Source organism: Festucalex cinctus, chromosome 15 (assembly GCF_051991245.1).
Source record: "Festucalex cinctus isolate MCC-2025b chromosome 15, RoL_Fcin_1.0, whole genome shotgun sequence".
In the NCBI taxonomy this organism is placed as follows: Eukaryota; Metazoa; Chordata; class Actinopteri; order Syngnathiformes; family Syngnathidae; genus Festucalex; species Festucalex cinctus.
In genome coordinates this window covers 14,531,924-14,554,418 of record NC_135425.1, presented here as the reverse complement: position 1 = coordinate 14,554,418, position 22,495 = coordinate 14,531,924, and the positions used below count along the sequence as shown (strand labels likewise).

At 38.7% G+C, this 22,495-nt stretch overlaps 3 protein-coding genes across 10 annotated transcripts in view; 1 reads left to right on the top strand and 2 right to left on the bottom strand.

Annotated features, from left to right (window-relative positions):
- pnpla7a (patatin-like phospholipase domain containing 7a) overlaps positions 1 to 6,784 on the bottom strand; it is a 46,837-nt gene extending 40,053 nt beyond the window's left edge. For 7 of the 8 annotated variants that reach the window (XR_013278647.1, XR_013278646.1, XR_013278648.1 and 4 more), the window contains exons 1-15: positions 6,673 to 6,784; positions 6,186 to 6,240; positions 5,165 to 5,248; positions 4,459 to 4,546; positions 4,286 to 4,368; positions 4,110 to 4,216; positions 3,884 to 4,024; positions 3,077 to 3,236; positions 2,861 to 2,941; positions 2,248 to 2,376; positions 2,084 to 2,164; positions 657 to 786; positions 454 to 528; positions 298 to 374; positions 49 to 204 (exon numbers count right to left, since the gene is read on the bottom strand). Coding sequence is in view for 4 of the 8 variants with exons in the window: in XM_077496799.1 (XP_077352925.1) it covers positions 49 to 204; positions 298 to 374; positions 454 to 528; positions 657 to 786; positions 2,084 to 2,164; positions 2,248 to 2,376; positions 2,861 to 2,941; positions 3,077 to 3,236; positions 3,884 to 4,024; positions 4,110 to 4,216; positions 4,286 to 4,368; positions 4,459 to 4,546; positions 5,165 to 5,248; positions 6,186 to 6,239 (1,446 nt within the window). In the remaining 4 variants the exon portion in view is untranslated. The remainder of the gene's footprint in view (positions 1 to 48; positions 205 to 297; positions 375 to 453; positions 529 to 656; positions 787 to 2,083; positions 2,165 to 2,247; positions 2,377 to 2,860; positions 2,942 to 3,076; positions 3,237 to 3,883; positions 4,025 to 4,109; positions 4,217 to 4,285; positions 4,369 to 4,458; positions 4,547 to 5,164; positions 5,249 to 6,185; positions 6,241 to 6,672) is intronic. The other variant, XM_077496800.1, reaches the window with a different exon arrangement.
- A 540-nt stretch (positions 6,785 to 7,324) lies between these two features.
- Positions 7,325 to 15,120, bottom strand: clic3 (chloride intracellular channel 3). Its single transcript, XM_077497262.1, has 7 exons — positions 14,698 to 15,120; positions 14,552 to 14,626; positions 10,762 to 10,871; positions 8,941 to 9,066; positions 8,761 to 8,867; positions 8,398 to 8,573; positions 7,325 to 8,194 (listed from the first exon to the last, which is right to left on the bottom strand). The coding sequence occupies exons 2-7, from the start codon at positions 14,615 to 14,617 to the stop codon at positions 8,030 to 8,032; spliced, it is 750 nt and encodes a 249-aa protein (XP_077353388.1). The 5' UTR covers positions 14,618 to 14,626; positions 14,698 to 15,120; the 3' UTR covers positions 7,325 to 8,029.
- A 3,298-nt stretch (positions 15,121 to 18,418) lies between these two features.
- On the top strand, positions 18,419 to 21,738 carry fut7 (fucosyltransferase 7 (alpha (1,3) fucosyltransferase)). The gene is made up of 3 exons (XM_077497261.1): positions 18,419 to 18,564; positions 18,809 to 18,836; positions 20,045 to 21,738. Exons 2-3 carry the CDS (start codon positions 18,810 to 18,812, stop codon positions 21,107 to 21,109), a joined length of 1,092 nt encoding a protein of 363 aa, XP_077353387.1. The 5' UTR covers positions 18,419 to 18,564; position 18,809; the 3' UTR covers positions 21,110 to 21,738.
- The last annotated feature ends 757 nt before the right edge of the window (positions 21,739 to 22,495 follow it).

The window sequence follows — 22,495 nt, the reverse complement described above, 5'->3', positions numbered from 1 at the left end:
TATACAAATATAGTAGATGAAAACATGGAGATAGACTCCGCCTCTCACCTGCAACTGGATGATCCCTAGCAGGTCTTTTTTAGCAGCCTGGAAGATTGTCCCGCTCTTGCTAAGGTGGATGGCATCAGACTGCCCCCCGCTGTCCGTGTAGTGAAACACCTCAGAGGGCGTATGCTGCATAGTCACGCTCTTCTTCAGGCTCGACTGCATGTGCACACGCAACATAGGTGAAAAAAAAAAACAGTCACAATGGTAAAAGAAATGTGATCTTTAATCTGATAAAACCAAATGTATCACCTTCTGAGTAACAGGACTGGGCGGAGTCTCATCTATGTTGACTCGAGCCCGTTCGCACGCCATAGTGAGGTCACCCGCTGGATGTAAGCAGAAGGATGATGAGTATGCATGTCTTCAACCTCCCTTAATGAGTGAGTGAGTGAGTGAGTGATCAACCTCCGCTGTCGGGGGGCATCGAGATGGATCGCTGCTTCCTGTGGCTGTTCGAAGGACTGTCCTTTACACCATCTGCTTCACATAAAGTGACATAGTACTGGATCATGTTTGACACCAGCACAAAAAAAAAAAAAAAAAAAAAAAAAAAAAAACATTCAATGAACACGTGTGTGTGTGTGTGTGTGTGTGTGTGTGTGTGAAACCTGTCTCTGTCGGGCTCTCTGTGGTCCCCACAGCTAACTCATCTTGGAAATGCAAACGACGAGTCGCCTTGCCGGAGATTGCCTCACCCGCCACAGTGTTCACGTTGGACAAAGGCACAGCATGGCTCTCCTGTCAATTCAACAACAAAACAGTCCGCAGCATGTAGTCGAATTAGTAAGGATATGGCATCATGTCGCAACTTCAAATCCAGGGTAGTCGATGCCGCAATGTATCAAACAGGGCAACCAATAATTGTTTATAATCATCTATGTGTTTGTATACCACACAGCATGGATTCTCAACTAGGGATGATATCCAATTGTCCCAATATGATAGATATCATGATACGATAATTATCACGATATTGGGGGAGGTTGTTCACATAAAACCTCACAATACAGTACTTTTTACTTTAAAAAAATAAAAATAAAATAAAAAATAAAAAATAAAAATAAATAAAAAGCTCATATGGGGGAAAACAGTTATTGAGATGAGAAGATGAGATTTTAAATCCAGAATCTCAGAATGTGAGGCAAACATGTTAACCACTAGCTCACCAAACTTTGGTAAATTAAATATTTTTTATTCCAAAATAGGCTTCCGAAAAAACACATGCAGAGTGCATTTAAAAAAAAAAAAAAAAATTAAACTTTTTTTTTTTTTTTAAATCAACAGGTCAATTACCTAAAAGTGGGTAAGAGAACAATCGGGTTCAAATGATGTGCTACCTGTTCTAAACGGAAAATTGAAGCAACCCACTTGCTAACCTTGTCAGTAGTGTTTACATAAAGCAAATTTTATTTATATAGCACTTTTTAAAACACAATTATAAACATAACATATGCATAGTCAGGATAGACAAATGTAACATTACATAATTTAAAAAAAAAAAACATGCATCGCGATGAGATAAGCCTGATTTGACATTTAAAACCGATTTTATGAAGGTTATTTCTGCCATTTAAAATAGGGGTAGGCTTATCTGCCTTTTTGTCGATAGTTCTGGCAAGATCATTCAATCATTAAAAGTCTAACATCTGCTTATGGGACACATTTTTAGACTTGGGCTGAGGTACAATTTATTTCCAATAGCATATCCAATACAATATATTTTAAAGCCTTTAGCAATTCACTCATGGCCCTTCAAGCATTCACTAATGAAAGATATTTCTGGTCATAAAGTTTTCTCTGAAGGGGTTATCGTGGTGTATTCATTTTGACCCGTATGAAGGACAGCGTTATGATGCTGTGCTTAATGTTGTGTGAAATTAGCTTGCATGTGCCGGACAGAAGGTTTATGTCACTTTCCGTAAACATGCAAGGACGGTTTCCTTCCCAGCAGCTGCTAATGTCAAGTTCTCTGCATGAAAGAGTCTAATACACACAAACACACACGGAAACGCAAACTAATCATCCTCCCTCTTACTGGATTGAAGAGTTCAGTTGTCAGGCCCAGGTAGTTATGCAACGCCAAGAAGGTGACCCTTTGGAGCCGCACCATGATTATCTGAAACACACAACAACAGGTACGCAGATCAAATAGAATTTTTGTAGTATTTTATTTTTAAACTAGTAACACTGTGTCATTACCTGAATCACACGCACGAGCGTCTCGGGGTATTTCTTAAACACAGATTCAAAGGCGGATGCAGGTAATCGTAAGATGGTGGAGCGAGTGGCTGCACGAGCAGAAACGGTCTTGTACGGAGCTGGAAAACCCTGAAAGAATAACAAGAAATGTTCATTGTTTAGTCAATAAGTTCTTAGCTGCTATATGAATGCAGGAAAAGTAACTCAAGGATGGAAATTTGAGATCATTGACTATTAGAGAAAGTTAATTGAGAAATATGAACACGAGGTTTTGAAACTGTAGTATAATTCAAATTCAATGTTTTCATGGCAGCCTATTTAGGAAGAAAGACACTGCCAAAATTGCATTACAACTCCATTGCTTCATAACATAACCTATTGGGCAATTAATTCAAAACTAATTATTCATATCCCATCCGTTGTAACTAGTTTAACCCTCCAATTTGGAGTAATAAGAAAAGACATTAAGAGAAGGAAATGAAATTAGGACATTTCATTTGCATGGCTGGGGATGGAGAACGCCTAAAGAAAATACATCAATGAACTGCTTGACTGGCAGCAGAGAGCAGACACAGGCGGATAAGAGGAATGACTGTGAAATGAAGTCGCTCACCGTGATGATGTCCAGAATACTGAGCAAGCTGTGTACGCTGTCGCCGGGAAGAACATCCTTCACCGCCACTTCTGTACCATCCTACAAAGCAGAAGCGCAGACACCAAGCAACATTTCAGGAAATCTGCCTAGATTGAGAAAAATCTTTTAACACTTTACATGATTTACTGTCTGATAAATTATTTAAGAAAAGAGAAAAACTCTTCGTCAACCTACATTCTCAAAGATGCAGAGCTCAAGTCGCCCATCTTGGACTACATAGATGCTGTCATCATCATCCCCGGGCTTGAAAAGACCCTCACCTTCCTGCAGCTCAACAAATACCATGTGGCGACATAGCTCGAGGAAGAGAGGCTTGTCAAAGTGCCCCAACACTCTACGGAAAACACAACACAGAATAAAACAGAACCTACATATTTGAATGCCCCTCAAGTTATACAAATCCTACAAAAGACAAAATTTCCAGGAAGAATACAGCTCTTAAAAACACACAAAACCCAGGTCTAAATATTTCAAAAGACCATATTTAGCGAGCCTTTTACTGAGTTAACATTGTTAAACATATGTATAAATTAGGGGTAGTTAAATTAGTGTGTTAATTTTGAGTTAAGTTCCTTTAACACCACTAATTTTTTTAACGTGCGATTAATGAATAAATTTAACAATAATGCATATTTGTGGAGACTGGGGTCAAGCTGTATTTTACAATTTTAAAAATGTGCAGAATTTCACAAATTACTTCATGTTAAAGATTAGATAGTTCTGAATATTAAAATAAAAAATGCACAGTGCCGTCATCATCTTACAAATGCAGTTACGCCATCTAGTGGCAGAAAAAATGACCTCAACACAAATCAATATCACATTCATGTTTTTACAATACAGTACATATTTTTAATTTTAATTCAATTTTATGAATTAGGATGAAATTACCTTATCAATGACTAAAAGACTAACTAGACTATAAGACTATAAATGCAGAGAGAGGTCCTTAGTTTATATCTTATTTTATGTCAAACCCACCTGACATTCTTCAGCATGTAGAGAACCTCAGATGGCAGATTTGAGCTCTGCACGTCAAACTCGGTCAGGTCAGCCTCCAGCAAAGAGGGTGGCGGTTCTTTAGGCTGAAGAGTCGGAGGATCCTTACGGATACGAAGGATTCTGTACAGAGGAACACCTTCACTCGTCAAACTAGACTCTGCGTACTTTTTAAAAAGCTTTACACTTCCTCTCCTGTGGACCGTACTTGCGAGCAATGCTAAGAACTTTGGTCCTCTTGCGCACACGCTGTGGTTGCTTTGTCACTGAGGTAGATGATGAAGAAGGAGGAGGGATTGAGGACAGAGTCTGGACCTTAAAAAAAATTATCAACTTTAAATACAAAGACTTAATGGAAGCAATGTGGGAGGAAAAAGTGAATACCTTGCGCATTATTTTCCGTCCATAGAAGAGCACTTTATCTCGTTTTCTGAAGCGATAATGAGGTACACCAGGCTGCCGTTCACCTTAAAAGAGAATCCAAAGAGCAAAATAGTTAGGACCACATTATTCATGAGACAATTAGAAACTTGAAATATCCTAAACATGAGACTCACGAGCATGCTTGAACCTCCTGTACAAGAAGAGCACCACAATCCCGATCATTGCGATTGCGACTGCAGCACCAATCAGGACACCTGTGAGCTATAAGAGTAAACAAAAAAGTTTTTTTCTCCCCCAAGAAAAGTAGTAATTGTGTGCAAGTTTGTATTTTTTAGTCGGCTCTCTATCCTTGACTAAGCAAAGGGCAATGTTGCTCCATTTTTAAGTAGTTTATTGGCTCAAAAAGCGGAAATAAAAACAGAAGTTAAGAATCTTGAAGCAAGGATGGTAACCAGAAGAGGGCACTGTTGATTCAGTTTCAGCCAGTTTGCCGCTAAATTGCAGGTAAATAAATTAAATTAATCCAATAGGTGGTGGCATAGATAGAAGAGTACAGAATATGTAGTTTCAACTAGTTTACTGCCAAAATGAATGACGGCATCAAAATTGAAGTTCAGAATAGAAAATTCAGTTTTTTATTTGGCTTTTGCTAATTATGGAATGGTTTGGAGAAAAATGCTTTTCAGTAGACACTGGGACGGCGATGATTAGTTAAAAAGTTAAACTTCACTAATTAAAACCAAAGCTAGATACTAGTTGTTGATTTAGACAAGACAGCCATCCAATTTACTTTCACTTCATTCACTTTCAATTATGTGAGATAACGGTCAATGTAAATTTTGTAACTTACAAGATGTAACAATTTCACGTCGTACTTACCATAGTGGTCTGCATCCTCTCCTCCACAAATTGTTGCACTCGTGATGTCACCGCTGTGATGTCATTTTTACCGTGTACCAGCATCTACACACAATGTACACAACCTTTTTGAAACAACATCATATTGTGCCAATGATAATGCTTTTTACACCATTTCTTCAATTTGGCTCTTCTTATCCCATCTAGTCGTGATGTTAGACAAGAAGGAGCATTGAGTGAAGTTGCAGAGTTGGGAAATGTTTTGGAACAGACAATTTTATTCCTTTGAGGTACCACTACATAGTGGAGTTTATGAAACTGTTCTGTAATTTACAAAAAAAAAAAAAAAAGCAGTCTGACCTGCTTGACTGTTCATTTGGCACGCCTAAAATAAAAATAAAAATAACCACTTGTTTCCAGTCTTATAGACCCTTTAAATCTGGATTTACACTGTTAGTCCAACTATGCAATTGTGATTTAAAACCTATATTCAGTATGCCAATTACTATATACATTTCAAATTAGTGACAACTACTGTATCAGACACAGCTGTGTCAGGGTTTAAAATATACGTGAGACCTTGTCTATGCTTTCGCTGTAGTTTAGATTTACAGCAGATTGGGTTTTTTTTTTAATCCGTTGATTTGTTGTCTCACCAGTCACCATGCTTATCTTTGTGTTACACTGCGCTAGAATTGGCAAGCAGTTAGCAAACACCTATCAAGTTCATATCCAGATTTGGAAGAAACTTCTTACCGGTCAGAAGCTATCAGATTGCATGTGTTTAGTTAGTTTTATTTTTGCCATTTACCCTGCTATGACACAATTGTCCATCTGAAAGAAAAAAATAATCCACCACTTGACCCAAGCAGTGTAAATCCAGCCAAGACCGTGTCTGGGTCAGAGAAGAGTCGGGGACAAAAAATAGAGAAATGAGAAGGGGAAATACTCCCTTGAGGCACACTTAAGTGGCGTCTATCTTAAATACAAGATGTGATGTTGCACATCATAATTACAAGCTTAAATCAAGTGTAAAACTTACTGAACTGGCCCAACCGCAGATGTCTCCATCGTCACTTTCTGTGCGGCAAGTCATCCTGCATTATCAGAACACCTCAGTCATTTTTTTTTTTTTATTGCTTAAAATATACATCCAAGTATCCTTAATTTAATTTACAAGAGCCACTTATTTGTGATATACTCTGACAAGAGGAGAATCAAGTTGGCGTGGCGTGTTAGTGTTTGTACTACGAAAACAACATTTGATATGTAATTAAAACACGACAGCCATTGTCATTACTGTCAAACTGAAATACATTTGGTATAACAAGTCATTCGGCTGACAGTTCCAGCTGAAAAACGGTGACTCTCCATCACAGACGCTACGGAATGTTAGCAATCATAATATTAGCGAGCTAGCTAACAGCTAACGGCTCAAACTCATCACGGGAGAAGCACTAATGGGCGTCAACAAACGAAGTCAAAACGGTGTCCGGTAATGGCGTATGTGCATAAAAGACCAAACTTACTTTACGATGTCTCGCAGCGAGAGTGTGTCAAATTTACGGCATTGTCAAAACTGGCGTTGGAGCAAAATGAGCTCTGAGCTAAACAAAGTTTTCGATGCGCTGTCACTTGCTTAGACCCGCCCATTTTATTGCATTCACCAATCGGCATGCACAACTGCTGTTACCATGGTACCACTGTATTGAGTGATCCAATCAGAGAAGACTTGTCACTTCCGTGTTTTCTTGCTAAGCCAGAAGCAAGTTTCATACATGAAGAAAACAACCTCGGTACCCTTTCACTTTATTTTATTGATTTGATTACGTATGTAAACCGCTCAAATAAATAAATAAATAAATAAATAAATACATTTTAGTCATGACGGTTGGGGCAACAAACCTGCACAGCAGCATGTCTTTCTAAGTTCAAGCAATTTTTATCACTAATGATTAGATATTCTGCAAACAAACATTTCTTTGATTTTGTTTTAGATATTTTGTTCCATGCATTAGATACTCAAGATCAAGCCCACATGCATGCAACTTTTTATGGCTCTTGTAAATAAATGGTGGATAGTGCATCATCACCAATAAATAGCAGATTTTATGCTAATCCCCCCCCCCCCCCCCCCCCAACCCCCAAGTTTGTGGTGGGGAAAAAAGAGACAAGCCAAGGTTTGGTTTATTAATTTTTTTTCTTACATTTTATTTAAATGAAGACAACAGAATACAGATTTTAAACAGCTACTGCCTAAAGTAATAGTAGATATAAGAGGTATTGCTTTCTCTCCAATATGTACAAATGTTTTGAGAAAAAGATGCTATGAGATCAAAAACTGATGTTACGAAACATACATTAAGCTTTTGAGATTTATATTAAAATGCTATTCCTTCATTGCAGTTTACATTGAATAAATGCCTAATACATACAGTAGATACATTTACAAATAATACGTAGGTGCGTAATGGCACAGGACATCAGTATTCTGTGGCTAAAGGTGTGCTTCCATGCTCTTTTAAAGGGCTGTATAAGAACGCCACAGAAATAACACCATAGGATTTAATAGTCAATGCAGCATTTACAGAATAAGACATTTAAAAGTAGCTCGCTGGATTTTGAAGATACACAGACAGTTGTAACCATAATGTGACATAGAGGGTGTCCTAAAAGGCATACACTTCCTGTTGTTTATTTATTTATTTATTTTTTCGTTTCAAGTATCATATGGGCAACTCTAGTTTGTCAAGAACAGATCCTGTTTCAAAAATTCCACCATGGACAATGTAAACTGTGATTACCTTTTTTTTGTTTGAATGATACTTAAAACAAAATGTATAAAAGGATGTGTATATTTACTTTTGAACATTCTGTACAACTACTCTATTTTTTGAGATACTTGGCCACAGATTGGTACGCACTGACCACCTCGATGTCCTTTGGGCAACTCAAGCGAAACTCATCTCTTTTGTAGGCGTTGTCCAGGTAACGTTTGAGGCCTTTCAGTTCTCCTGGGATATCATACTTGCGGTACGCCTTGCACACCACCTGGGGACGACAGAGGCTTTAAAGACTTCTTGGCTGAAACACTTGCATGGAAATCTGCTGCAGTAGCAAAGAGCCTGTCAGATTTCATCCATTTCATTCACTGTTGTACCAGGCCAGAAAACTGCAGTGTGGCCCCTATTGTAAACATGTTTGACATCCCTGCTCTTAGGAGACAAATGACTGTGTGTACAGAAATGTCTCACCTTGACAATGTTGAGTTTGGGAAGTAAGTTGCAGTCGGCCAAAGTGAGAGAGTCTCCATCCAGGTAGGGACGTGTAGACTCTGAAGCGTTCGGGTTCTGGTCCAACTCGTGAGGCAGCGGCGTCTCAAAGTACATGTTGAGCTTCACCAGGGTTGCTAGGAATTTCTTCTCTAACACTGAAAAAAAAACACAAGTTGTAATTATAAGTACGACTGTAGGAAAAAGCTGGTGCGTATTTAGACTCTTTAGCACTTCTGGACTAGATTTACTTGAATTACACTATATTCATGGCCTACAAGTGTTATTCATACAAATACTGACTGTAAATGTCAGGATAGGTTCGGAACTCGAAGTTGATCTTACTGTCATTTAACGCAGGGACGGGATTCTTGATATATGCTGAGAATTTACGGAAGATGTCCTCTCCGGCTGACAGTGACTCCTTGTATCGACAGCACAATTTGGGATACCTGCCAAAAGAAGGTCAATTAAGAAATCCATTAATGGTGCAAATCAAGGCTGAGTGTAATAAAGTTGTCTCACTTTGGTGGCGCTAATTTCTCCTCCAGGAACTCCTCGATCTTGTTAATGTCTGTTTTGACTTCGCCGTTGAAGACCAGGAATGGAGGCTGAGAGCCCGGAGCCAAGTCCTTCAGCACATCCGGGGCTCTGTCATGCAACAAACATGATCCAATTAATCATATAATTCTTTTTTTTTTTTTTTTTTAGTGCCTGGCAGTGATGTTAACAAGAGACATAAAAGCAAAATAATATACACTGAAATGGTATGGGAGGTATTTGCAATCACCACGGTGACGACGTATGACTAATTTGACCTTCTCTAAACTTTCTAATGCAAGTCTGTTTCCTAGCAAGAAGCTGAATGGCAAAATTCACAGCAGCTGTTAGATCCATGGATCAACGAGTACATTTGCAAGGACGTCCGCTTCGATGTGTTTTTTTTTTTTCCACTCCTCTGTCCTCTGTGTATCTGTGTTGAAACCCGCTAATGACTCAACTCAACAATTTCTTGAGCAAAACGATCTACGCTTCCCTTCTGAGAACATGCTTGTCACCTCAGACTCACGATGTCAAAATGTGGACAGCATGATGAAGAGGACTGTTGAAATGCCAGTTTGAACTGAACAGGATCATATATTAGTACATTCATGGATCAAACATCTGTTCTGAATTGTCCTGTTTGAGAACAATTTGTGCAAAAAGCACTGAAATATTCAACAGTTGGACGTGCATTCATAAGTTTACACAAGGTCATATTAAGTTCACCTGTCAAGCTTATACAGTCATCTTATCGCATATTTTCTAAACGTATCTACGGTAATTTTATATTGCAGATTTCTCACAAGGTTTTTGCAGTACTAATTTTTACATGTAGCATTTTTTTTACATAGCAACAAGCATGACCCAGGAGGAAAATAAGCAACAGATATACCATAAAATGTCCAAAATTTGTGATCATTTTCCACTTAAAATAAGATCAAGTGGTATATGTCTACAACAAAGCAAAACTGGCTTACAGAACTGCACGTCAACCTTAAATTAGGGTGACCAAATTTTCTAAATAAAAAAAACTGTGATGTTAAAATTTAACTGAAAATCAAATATACAATAAAATCCCATCAGATTTAATGGCTAGTCAATGGAGGAATGATTACTTTAGCTAATGCTAAATGCTATCTTGATTGAAAGTTCAACAGCACTAATTAAGGCAACGGAGAGGATCCAATTAGTCGATTGAATAATCGATAGATTAATCCATTCTAAAAATATTCTATAGTGACAGCACAAAAAATATGCCAAAATAAAATTCAGTTTGCCTTGAGTATGAGCAGTGACTGCAGTATTAAATAGTAGGACTACATTTCCCATGATTCTCAGACATGAAAGCAGGAAGTCAAGCGTGTGAATGACCTACATATGGCAAAAAAACGGGACGCCGGGCCGGGGCCTGCCTAATATCAGGACAAAACAATGGGGTTGGTGAAATCCACGGGATGTCGGACCCAAGGCACAAAAATGAGATAAATTGTGGCGTCTGGTCACCCTACTTTAAAAATAAACATTGTTGGCTACTTTAATATAGCCTACCAAATTTTGGATTTGAAAATGTTCACGAGAGAATGGGAAAAGTAAAGTGGAGAGGGTCATAAGCTTTAAAATATAAATACAAGTAATTAAATATTTACAACAAATACCTCTTTTAGTGAAATTTAGTTTGTTGGTAGTGAATGCACATCACAGAGTCACATTGTGATATTCTGGTGTCTATTACAAATAGTATTGTACAGTAATTTGAGAAGGATCCATGATGAGTCAACTCTATTTTTTTTAAATGTTGCTTACCTTTTCATGTCTACAGTGGTGAGCAGAAATTTGGCGCCTTTTAACCAGAGAATCATAAAGAGTCTCTGTGAGAACGGACAGTTGCCCACACTTTCAGCATCGCTGCTGGCCTGCCAGAAGAAAACGGATCAAATTTACACTTTAAAAAACAAGGAACTGTACTTTTTCTTCATATCATGTTGATCGAAGTTCCCCTTGAATGTTGTGAACTCCCGCTAAAGGACTGGATGTACTCCACCTCAACTTCAAATATAAAAAGTTTACACACCCCTGTCCAAATGCCATTTTTGTGATCATAATGGTATCTTTAGTATCATTTTCTCATTGTTTATACAACAAAAACACTGCATTTGAACAGGGGTGTGTAGACTTTTCATATCCACTCTATTTAGACCACAAACTAGTTGAAACTATCCATCCATCCATTTTCTTGACCGCTTATTCCTCACAAGGGTCGCGGGGGGTGCTGGCGCCTATCTCAGCTGGCTCTGGGCAGTAGGCAGGGGACACCCTGGACTGGTTGTCAGCCAATCGCAGGGCATAGTTGAAACTAGGCGTATTGCATTGACTTGGAAAAAAAAAAAAAAAAGACTCCTGTTTTTCTGACTAATTTTTGGGTGGAGCTTTTTTTTTTTTTTTTTGGAGTAATTGTTTTTCTGAACATTTTTTTTTCTGTTTTACTGAAAAGTATTAGAAAAAAAAATATTCAGAAAAACAGAAGAAAAAAATTCCAAAAAACAGAAAAAAAAAAAAAAAAAAAAAAAAACAGAGCACCAACTTGTGTTTTTCAGGGTATTTTTTTTAACTCTTAACTCCAACTAACTTGTTGCCGAACACTGACCTGTATATATGACTGGATAGCCGCTAGCCCATACATGCCAGTGCAAGCTGTTGAAGTCACAGTGCGGCCATCTTGTTACTCCGGGTTTGTGCCAGGGTTTTTTTAACAAGGAAAAAAAAAAAAAAAAAAAAAAAAAAAAAAAACGGCACAAAAGCCCCACCCCGCCTCCGGCCTTATGCTAACTGCCTACGAGCTGTATATGTCTCATTTTTACGTATACCGTATAGTTTATACAGTAGTCTGCGTCGCGAGGTGGGAGAAACAAGATGGCCGCCCTTTGACTTCAACGGCTTGCACTGGCGTGTATGGTCTATCGGCTATCCAGTCATATATACAGGTCAGTGGTCTGCAACAAGTCACCTTTAGTTCAGAGGTAAATAAATAAATAAATACTCGAAAAACAGAAGTTGGTGCTCTGTTTGTGGAATTTTTTTTTTTCTGTTTTTTGGAATATTTTTCTGTTTTTCTGAATAATTTTCCCCCTGTTTTCCAGAATACTTTTTTTATGACAGAAAAAATATTCAGTAAAACAGAAAAAAAATATTCAGAAAAACAAAAATTTTTACTAAAAAACAAAAACAAAGCTACCCCCCAAAAATAGCCAGAAAAACAGAAGTTTTTTTTCTTTCTTTTCTTTTCAAGTGAATGCAATACGCTTCCGTAGAAACTGAACCAAAGGCATCTGCACAGGAAGCCACAGCGCCTGTAGTGCATCACCATTTGCCCCAGTTGCGTCAAGATGCTATTAATCATCAATTACATACAATCAACCAGCTGCTTAAACATTAATTAATCAATTATTGCGCCCATCCCTAACCACTGCAGCACTTGGTGTTGACAAGCTATAAATTACGATGTACTTTTGAATACTAGGCATCACAGTACCCTAGTGGTTCACACATCTGCCTCACAGTTGAGGGGTTCTTCCTGTGTGGAGTTTATATGTTCTACTCAAGCTTTGCGTGTTTTCTCAGCTTCCTGCCACATTCCAAAAACATGCAGATTCATTGAAAACTAATTGCACATTGGTATGACTGTGAGTATAGTGAAGTACCATGCGATCGAAAATCAGATGAGAAAAATCAATTACAACCCAACTGAGGAAACGCGCTACAGAGAGAAAGAAAAATGGATAGATGGCTGGTGAGTACTAATTAATAATTTGGAAAAAAAATATTCATGACAAATCAGAATCAACAGATATCTAAGGAAAGAATTGCAATATCAAAGTATTTTCACCTACGTATATTTCATTGCTTATAAAACTGTTTTACTATCATTTATATAATTGCTACAGCTGTGAAAATGTAGTCACCATGCAACTATAACAAAACATCAAATGGATTTTTGTTTTGAATCTGGCAGCATTTCAATGCATTTTATTGCTTCAATCATAACCCTTAGTAAGGGAGGTGCCATTTTTATATGCAATGAATTACCCCAGTCGGATACAAATGAAATTATAGGGTACTTTAACAGATGATAGCATGATTGGTTTGTGTTGCATTGGCAACAAGGAAATCAAAAAACATGAAACATCTAGATTTATTGAAGTGTGGAACTGCCAATTTTTTTTGCGCTACGTGTAGTACGTTTTTATTTTTTTTTATATTATTTTTAAATTTTTATTATAATTTTTTTTTCTATCTTCCCATAATGACAAGAGGTAATACCACAATTGCATAGCATTTAGCCTACATTTTACTTTCATGGCCTAGTCAAAAATGTTTACTCCACATTAGCAGTTACATGTTTCCGTATAGATTAATTACAAAATAAATGTAGATAAATAATTGAGTATGTTAACCCTTTACCTTCAACATTTACTGTTATGTCTGTGTTTTGGGTTCGGTCATTGAATTATTACGGTCTTGTATTATGTTGTCTTTTATGATGCTGAGGTATTTATCAGCCTTATTTTGTCTAGTCATTTTTTCTATTTTGTAGTTGCGATATCCGCTAAGACGATAATGTTTGATGATAATATGTTAGCCACAATTAATTTGTCTAGTCTTATGCAAAGGTTCCTTGTGAAGAGAATGTTGTCGGTTGCTGTGCTATTAGTCACTCTTAGTTTGTCGCCGTACTCAGATTTTGTCATATAAGCTTTTATTTTGTCATATAGAATTATGCCTTGCCTTGTCTGCTTTCGGGTCGTAACTTTGCACCTCATGTGACATCATTTACAGTTTGAAACAAACATTTTAGCAATGGAAAAGATACCAACAATCCAAAATGTCATAGCCGTGAGCTTTTTCACTTGGCAGAGGGCCAACAGACTAACAACTGTGCCAAAGCTTAACTTCCTTGGCGGAGGTGTTAAAAAAAATAGTTTAGAAACAACACGCCAGCCTCAAAGTCACGTCTGGCTTGTGCATCTGACCAAAATGTGATTACATCTTGCCGAGCCTGCTCCGAGAGAGTCCAACATGTGTGGAATTTCAAGTGGAGGGACTACACGCCCACGTTTGATGAAGATGAGGACCTAAACAATCTTAGTCGAGTCGTTATGTTTGCTCTCTGCATGGAGTAGTTTGATTTAGCCATGATTTCACAGCTTTCATGCTTGTACTCGGAAGCATGCGGTGAGAGAGAAATGTTTCTGTTGTGAAATATCACGACTTAAGATGATGCAACCGTGTGCTGTCAAACAACTTGTAAATAATATAAAACTATGGACAATATATGTCTACTGTTTCATAATAACTCATACGCAAAGATGTCATTTGTCTTATTTAAGGCTAGAATTTCTATCCTAAAAAAAATGTAAAATATATCATGTTATTGTGTAGTTGATATTAATATGCAATTATTTTGTGTTGTAAATGCAATATTTGGACATGAAAATGTGAATTCAATCAAGTTGTGCTCATTTATGAATGCATTCAAACCTCGTTTTGCATCACTGTAGCCATTAAAATAAAAACCTAAAACAATGGCAGGCCTCACCTTGACGAAGAGCTCAATCTTCGGTTCGTCACCATCCCTTTTTTGGGCCATCTGTCCCCTCTGCATACGCAATTCCTGCAAATATTTCATGATTTTAAATTACCACTGCAAAATCCTTCAAAGATTTGATGAACTGTGGTACTCACAGTGGATGTCAGCACAGGTTGTTTTGTTTGTTTGGACTCAACTTGTAGTGTTTTCCACCTCTCTCCACTGTTGACCGTCGTCTGTGTGCTGCTGGTATTCGGTGGCAAACCACACCTGACAATGCACAGCTCCTCCCCAGCCTTACCTGTGTGACCTGTAAATCTGGTTTCCCACTCTCGGTCTTGCAGCGTATTCACCAAAAAATAAATCTCATCCGGTGTCTCATATGTTACTCTCTTGAATTATTAATGCCGACAAGCACCAAAGTGCAGCTACTAGCAATCCAAAATTTCAAAATGTTTTTTCAGGTTTTTTTGTTTTTTGTTTGCAATATCTGTGTTGATGTCCCTTATTTTCTACAATGCTTGCCATCATTAGGGTCACGTGTGAGCTGGAGCCTATCCTAGCTGGCTTTGGACAAGAGGCGGGGAACACCCTGTACACATAGAGACAAAAACAAATCACTGTGCTAAGTCGCTAACTGATAAATTCAACTAAATTCTTGCTTATTTTAATCAAGATTGAATCTTTCCCAAACGGGTAGCATCCTGTTGTGTTCAATTTAACTTTACTGAACCATGTCCTGTCATCTAAGTGGATTCACTACTTTGCAAAAGAATTAGCCCCCTTGAACTTTTTGATCTTATGTCACATTTTTGGCTTCAAACAATATTTTTGTTTGTTTGTTTTTTTGTTAAGAATCGCATCAAGTTGGACACAATCGTGAAGTGGAATAAAATTTCCGATAGTTTGGAACATTTTTAAATAAATATATAATTGAAAAGTAGAAAATTATTCACCCCCTTTTCTCTCAGCGCAGCCAACTGACTACAAAAGTTCCCTGATGATTTCTGAATGGTCAATGTTGGCCAAAATGACTGATGATGATGGAGTCCACCTGTGTTTAATCTGGGTTTGGTCATGTGAAGTTCACAAACTGAGCCATGATTGGTTGTTACCTGAGCCGTGAGCACACGTGATGTCATTTTCAGGCGACAGAAGTGGCAAAATGTTTTTAAAGGTTGTAATTGTACATGAAAAAGAATGAATTTGTGTTGGATTGTGAATAAAAAAACACTTCTCACTACCAAGCTGTGTGCGGCTGCCAGAATACCAAAACTTGGTCTATCTCACCCCTGCACACATTTGCATTGTGCCGCACACTCAACTTGAGGAAATCAAACTGCCACGTGGTTAGAAAATTCCTTCGAAAACTGCAATACCAAGTGTATGAATAAAGCTGTCTCTTACACATCACTTTTGCTATTACGCAATAATCCCAAAGACAGTGAAATACAAATGTACTTGTAGGATGTCCCATCTAACCAGACAGTTGATGTCTGTTGGCAGTGACAAAGTGGAGAAAGAGAAAAAAAAAAAAAAAAAAAAAAACATTAAACATCTGTATATTATTTTGTACTCAGTGAGCTCGGTGATGTCAACAAAAGTACACACTTCCCAATAGCAACAGGCATGTGTGGTGGTGGTAGTTTGTATAACTACAATACTCTGGCGCCCAGTTCAGGGTTTGCATCCCCTTTCATCCAAAAGCGCCATTTGCCCATTTCCCATTTTCAGTTCCTCCATGCTTCCTCCTTGGCCACCAGCAGCCTATCACACGCAAGACACTGGGTAGAAGAAATGCACCATTGCCCAGAGGGCTACCTTCTGAGGCTGAAGGATATCAGGCGGTTGTCTTGAAGTGATGTAATGCGCTTGAGGTTCATAGTGGCCACACCCCTTCCTTAAAATTGGCTGTACATTTTCAGAACGATCAAAGATCCTTTCTGGAAGGGCAGAGGGACGGTGCCCACCTCTCAGCTCGCCGTAAGGTCAGTGGAGTGGAGGAAGCTGTGCATGCGTCCGTCTTTTCACTTCTTAACAGAATGGCTGGAGAATGAATGAAGGCTGTGTGACCTTGAGGACTTCCTAACTGCAACAGGCAAGTGATGCATGGGTGCCACTGCCAACATAAATCTCTCACCACATCCTGTTCAGAATTTCGAGACAAGTCTTCAACCGTGTAACCTCACTGGTGATGATGGATCTGTAATAATAAAAATAATTGTAATTAAGGCCTTCCTTCCTTAATGGGTGATTGAAAAGTCAGGCAGATGTTTGCACAATGGAAGATAAGCAAAATGAACAAAACTAAGCATTTAAAAATGTAACGTCACAGAGTTATTAAATTAAAAGGATGTCTGTTGTGGGGCCTTGCATTAGCTGAATTGCATCACTCTGAGATCTATTTCAGCAAGTCATGCTTTCCCTGCCACAGGGTGTGAACCACCACTGGCAGAATGTAAATTCCAGTTTTATGGTCAAGTCAAGTCATCTTAATTTATATAGCGCTTTCAAACATCCTTAGCTGTGACAAAGCGCTTTACAGAGTAAGTCTTATCAAATTTGTTCTGTGTTTTGATTCAAATCAGTTAACAGGGGTACCATGAAGGGTATGCTGGATCTCTGGGTCATTCCCTGTCAATTCACACATTCCCACAACCACCCCAGAGGAGAACTCAAAAACCATTTGAGGTAGCCTCAAACTTTGGATTCCTTCTTTCATCATAAGGCACTAACAGCACTTAAAAAATAAATAAAAATCATGCAAATTGAAGAGGTGTTACCAGGGAGGTTCTGGGGATTTGTTTGAAGTGACACAGAATGACCCCCTCAAGGATTTAAAGTGGAAGTCAACCTTAAACATTTTTTCACAATAATATGTTATATGGTATATAACCTCACTAGTCTACCCATGACATTCTGATTAATATTACATTTGTGGAATAAAAGCTATGAAGCAAAGTCCAGATATTTTTATCCACCTCGGGGGGCGGCCATTTTGCCACTTGTTGTCGACTGAAGATGACATCACTGTTGGTCAGCCAATGAACCAATCACATCTCAGCTTCAGAAAACAGGTGAGCTGTGATTGCTCATTACCTGAGACCTGAGCAACGTTGATGTCATTTTCAGTCGACAGCAAGTGGCAAAATGGCCGACCACTGATATGGATAAAAAATAAATAAAATTTAAAAAAAGCTGGAATTTAATGCTTAACTCACATTCCACTAACACAATATTAACCAGAATATTATATTTAGACCAGTGCGGCAGCATAGAACGTATTATTGTCAAAAAAAATGGGGGGTTGACTTCCTCTTTACTTGCAAATTAATTAATATGAGAGTTTAATTCAGAAACTAATCAACAGTTAGAGTTCAAAATATTTAAAAGAATGGTGTTGTAGAAAATATTCTATGGCATGCACAGGCAAAGCATTTTTCAATGTTTGTTTCTGGCCTGTACGATATAACAAAAATATCTCCAGAAAAAGCCAACATTTCTTTGGCGTAATGAGATTAGAAGCAGCTGAACGGCTGACATCCTCTCCAAATTTAGTGACAATGAATAAAAAAAAAAAAAAAAAGGTCACAGGCGAGTTTTTTTCTTGGATAGTTGGCATTTTTCTGTCACCTCGAGTTCCTCTTTTTGGTGTTGCGTAAAAGCGAGATAATGTGGTTTGGAGTGTGTGGTAATGTTGCGCAATCTGTTTTTCTTACCCGGTAATCTTTGTGCAAGATCAAGAAAGTTGTTAATGGATTCCATCAGCCAAAACTGTCTTAGTTTATGAATGCTGTCATCGAATGGAAATCACATGTACAGTACATTATGGAGGGTGATTGTGGTTTCCTCACCATTGCTGTTGAACCAAGTGACTTGGGAGAGCCTGTTTTTCAGATAGAGGACATAGAGGTGGAAAAGACAGACAGATTAATATTCTGAGAGCAGACTGTAAATAGATGTTTCTTTACCGGTGACACACAGAGCAGAGCCTCGTCCAGACTGAAAAAAAGCCAAAAGAGGTAACTTGGGCGTTTGATTGATTGGTTGATGAGGATGCTTCCTGGAGAGACTATGGTCAGAAGTCGTTTCTTTATTTGCAACTTTCATGGTCCTTGATCATCTGCAAAAAAAAAAAAGATTTCCATGTAATTGGCTATGACGAAATGTGATTTACTATTAACTCAGCCTCGATTCATGTGTTTCTTCAGGATACCCCAGCAGTCAAACCCAAATATTTAACATTTTGGTCATCTTATTTGACAGGATGGCAGCAGAGCAGTTCAACCTGATGGTGAGTTCTCATCAAAATTCTGAATCACTAGTGTACAAATAAAACTCTTGAATAGCTTGTACATATTTCTTTATTTCCTATGAGAAAGAGTGAAGAATAATTACGTTTACAAATGCCAAAATCAAGGGAAATTTGGGTCGTCAATCCAAAGAGCATTATTTTTCTCATGAACTCAGTAAAGACAACTATTTTTTTTTTTAAACTGATATCATTAGTAGAATACACAATGGCACGAGGAGTCCCGCAGGGCACGATTCATCAACCCCTTCTTTCTTTTTTTTTAATTTAATATACCTCCTATAGTGTAAACACCGAATATGAAACAATGACATACAGATGTCCTGTAAATGTGGAACATTAACCCCAGCTTCTGAACCTCTTGTGCCGCCTTAAGCTACCAAGGATAAAATGTTGTGAAAGCAGTTTCAATTTGACTGACCCAGTGAAGAGAAAATCAATTTCTCAATCATCCACATTTTCTCAGCTCCAGTTTTGTTTGAAATGATTTATATTTTAACTCATTTGCTCCCAATAACGTGTAAATATGTTTTTTTAATGTTGTAAGTGTCCCAAAGACGTATTTATACGTTTTTGTGTTTTTTTTTTCATGCTAGAGCATACAGAAGGCTTTGATGCAGCCTCTCAACTGCAAAGAACGGTTGCAGAAATTGCAGTTATTACACAAACGGCCAGCAGGTGGCAGCAGAGCAAAGGAGATCAACCAGGGCCATCTAGAAAAAAATCTAAATGACTTAGAATTTTACATAGATTTGTGAAAACTGATGAAATTTAGCTCTCTTGTAATGCTAATTGCTGCAAAACGGAAACAGATAGAAACATACTTTTTTTTCCTGATGAAGAGACTTTAATCTTTCTTTTGGTAGGTTCCATGCTTTTATAGCAATTGAACACAATATTCTGTGGGCCTTGCTAAATCAGTCAAAATCCAGTAAAACAGCCGGGAGCGAACGAGTGAATCAGTTAATAATCCTATCACTAAAAATGTAATGTAAAGTGAAAGTGTAAGTTGAATTTGCCAAATATAATTCCAAGAAGTAGGATGTATATGATAAAGAGGAGGGTACCCAAGACAGAGCCCTTGGGAACACCATAACAAACAGGGGGCAGACCTTGGTAAAGATTATGCTGTTACTGTTTCTTTGAAGCCTTGTTGCTTAAAAAAAAATAATTATTATTATTTCTTTCAGAAATGTAACCCTACTAAAAAGCATGCACTTAACTCGAGGAGAAAGTGCCAAATGTTCACTTTCCTCTGTGTGCTACTGCTGGCTCTTCTTAACATGTGGCTCAACGGATTCAGCTTTGAATCAAACCACTGTACTCAAGTGACAATTCTAATGTGGTATCAACCCTACGGAAAACCCAATAACCTGAGAGGTGATGAGAGCTGGGTCCGGAACTGCACCCCATGCTGCAAGATCGTGGAGCAGAGGTCCTTGTTTCCCATGGCGGATGTGGTGGTATTCCACAATTTCGAGCTGGTCAGAGGACAGGAGAAACTTCCTCTGGACCTTCCCAGGCCGCCGAGCCAGAGGTGGGCGTGGATGTCCCTGGAATCCCCTGTTCACAATGGAGACTTGAAGAGATTTGCAGGTATCTTCAACCTGACTTTGAGCTACAGGAGGGATGCAGATATTTCAATACCGTATGGAGAGCGGCTTGCGAAAGAGGCTGACAGAGATGATCCGGTACAGGGCGTGGCACACAATAAAAGTTTTCTGGCATGTTGGGTAGTCAGCAACTACAGGAGTTCCTTCAAAAGAAGCCAAGTATACAAAGAACTCAGCGCCATAGTCCCTGTGAAAGTCTACGGGCGTTGGACAAAAACTCCCCTCAGCTCAGAAGCGCTCCTGCCTACAATCTCCCGCTGCTACTTCTATTTGGCCTTTGAGAACTCTGAATCCAAAGATTACATCACAGAAAAGCTGTGGAAGAACGCTTACCAGTCAGGGGCCGTTCCCGTCGTCCTGGGAGCGCCGGTGAAGGACTACGAGGCTGTGGCTCCGCCTCAATCCTTCATCCACGTTGACGAATTTGCATCGGTAAAAGAACTGGCTGAGTATCTGCAGCAGGTGGCGGGAGACCGGAAGCGCTACAGCGAGTACTTTCATTGGAAACGAAAGTGGAAAGTGAAGGTGAACAATAACTGGGGGGAGAGAGTGTGTAAGCTCTGCTCCCAATTCAGCAATTTGCCTCCCAACAAGGTTTACACCGATCTGGCTGCATGGGACCATGTTATTGACGCAATGTAACCCTACAAATGAACTTAAAATTCACTTGACTCTCACACTGAAATCACACAAATTGATCTTCCATTTATCTGCCTGACTTTTACACATACAACCCAGTGTTTTGTCCTATTTCTATAAAAACTGTTTTTGAATCTGCTTGTTCTTGATTTTAGTGGCCTGTAACCCCTGCCTGAGGGTAACACGTCAAAGAGATCGTGATCTGGGTGAAAAGAGTTCTTAATAATGTTCTGAGCTCCACTGAGGCAGCGGAAGTGGTAGATATCCAGGAGAACAGACGATGATCTTCTCTGCGGTCATTTTATACTCTCTGCAACCACTTCCTCTCCGCCTCAGTGTGACGACGTAGCTGTAGGTCAGCAAACTCTATACGCAGAAGTGGTAGAAGGGGTGTTGAGGTTCTCCCTCCTGTGAAGAGTCAGGAAGTGGAGCCGCTGCTGAGCCTTCTTCACCACTGCCGCAGTGTTTGTAGTCCGGGACAGGTCTGCTGCGATGTGGAATGTATGGACAGGATAATCACTCTCCCCCAGCTCCAGATAGGCAATACTCGAGCTGGTGCACTGCTCTTGGAAGAAAACAAACTATGTTAAGAGATGTACCTGCAAACTGAGTGAGCGGCCATGTACAAACCTGTGCCAATGCATTGCGCATGTGGCTATAGATCATTTGACTAACTCAAGTTGTTCATTTAATATTATTTATAGTTAGTTCATTGATATGCTACTAAGGTGGTTAAAATACAAATCCTAGGGTGTGTAATTAAATTGAATATGTCCAACAAAGTTCAATGGCAGCCACCCCCCAATTTTGCTGGGCGACCACAAAGGATCATATATTATAGATCATTTATGTTCTTCCCTTATCTCTCCTCCTATGGCCATTTACATTTCTGTAACATCCAAAAAATAAATAAAATACCCTTAATAAACTAAACTGTAACAACCTGTCACCCTGAGTGTGTGGCTTATCAAGCCCTTCACTGACTGAACCTGCATGGCCAGCTGGCACTAAAACCCACATAACTTCCACCAATTTGTGTTTTGCTTCCCACAACACGTGATGAATAACATAATAGTATCTCGAGATGAATATTCAGCGTCAAAGAAACCTAGCTTCAGGTCTCGAGCTTCACAAGTGCTTGAGCAACACTTGTGAACAACATATATGCTAACATACATGCTAACAGTTGACCCGTTTTCTCGTCATTTATGTTGCTGAACTCTATACAACATATAAATAGCATCACTAGTGTTTTCCAAAAATATGTATACTTACTTGCAAACGTGAATAATCCTCTTGGACTGAGATTTTCAAATGCGCTGGGCCCCTAGGATGACAGACATGGGACATAAAGTGTGTTCTGCAGACCTCAAAAAGAGAATATATCAA

Coding starts and splice junctions, on each gene's coding strand:
- clic3 (XM_077497262.1), bottom strand. CDS start 14,617: ATGCAGAGGGGACAGATGGCCCAAAAAAGGGATGGTGACGAACCGAAG. Junction 9,067..10,761: donor ACCACTGTAGACATGAAAAG/GTAAGCAACATT, acceptor GTTGCATGACAG/AGCCCCGGATGTGCTGAAGG. Junction 8,574..8,760: donor CGTCCCTGCGTTAAATGACA/GTAAGATCAACT, acceptor TTTTTTTTTCAG/TGTTAGAGAAGAAATTCCTA.
- fut7 (XM_077497261.1), top strand. CDS start 18,810: ATGGCAGCAGAGCAGTTCAACCTGATG. Junction 18,837..20,044: donor CAGAGCAGTTCAACCTGATG/GTGAGTTCTCAT, acceptor TATTTCTTTCAG/AAATGTAACCCTACTAAAAA.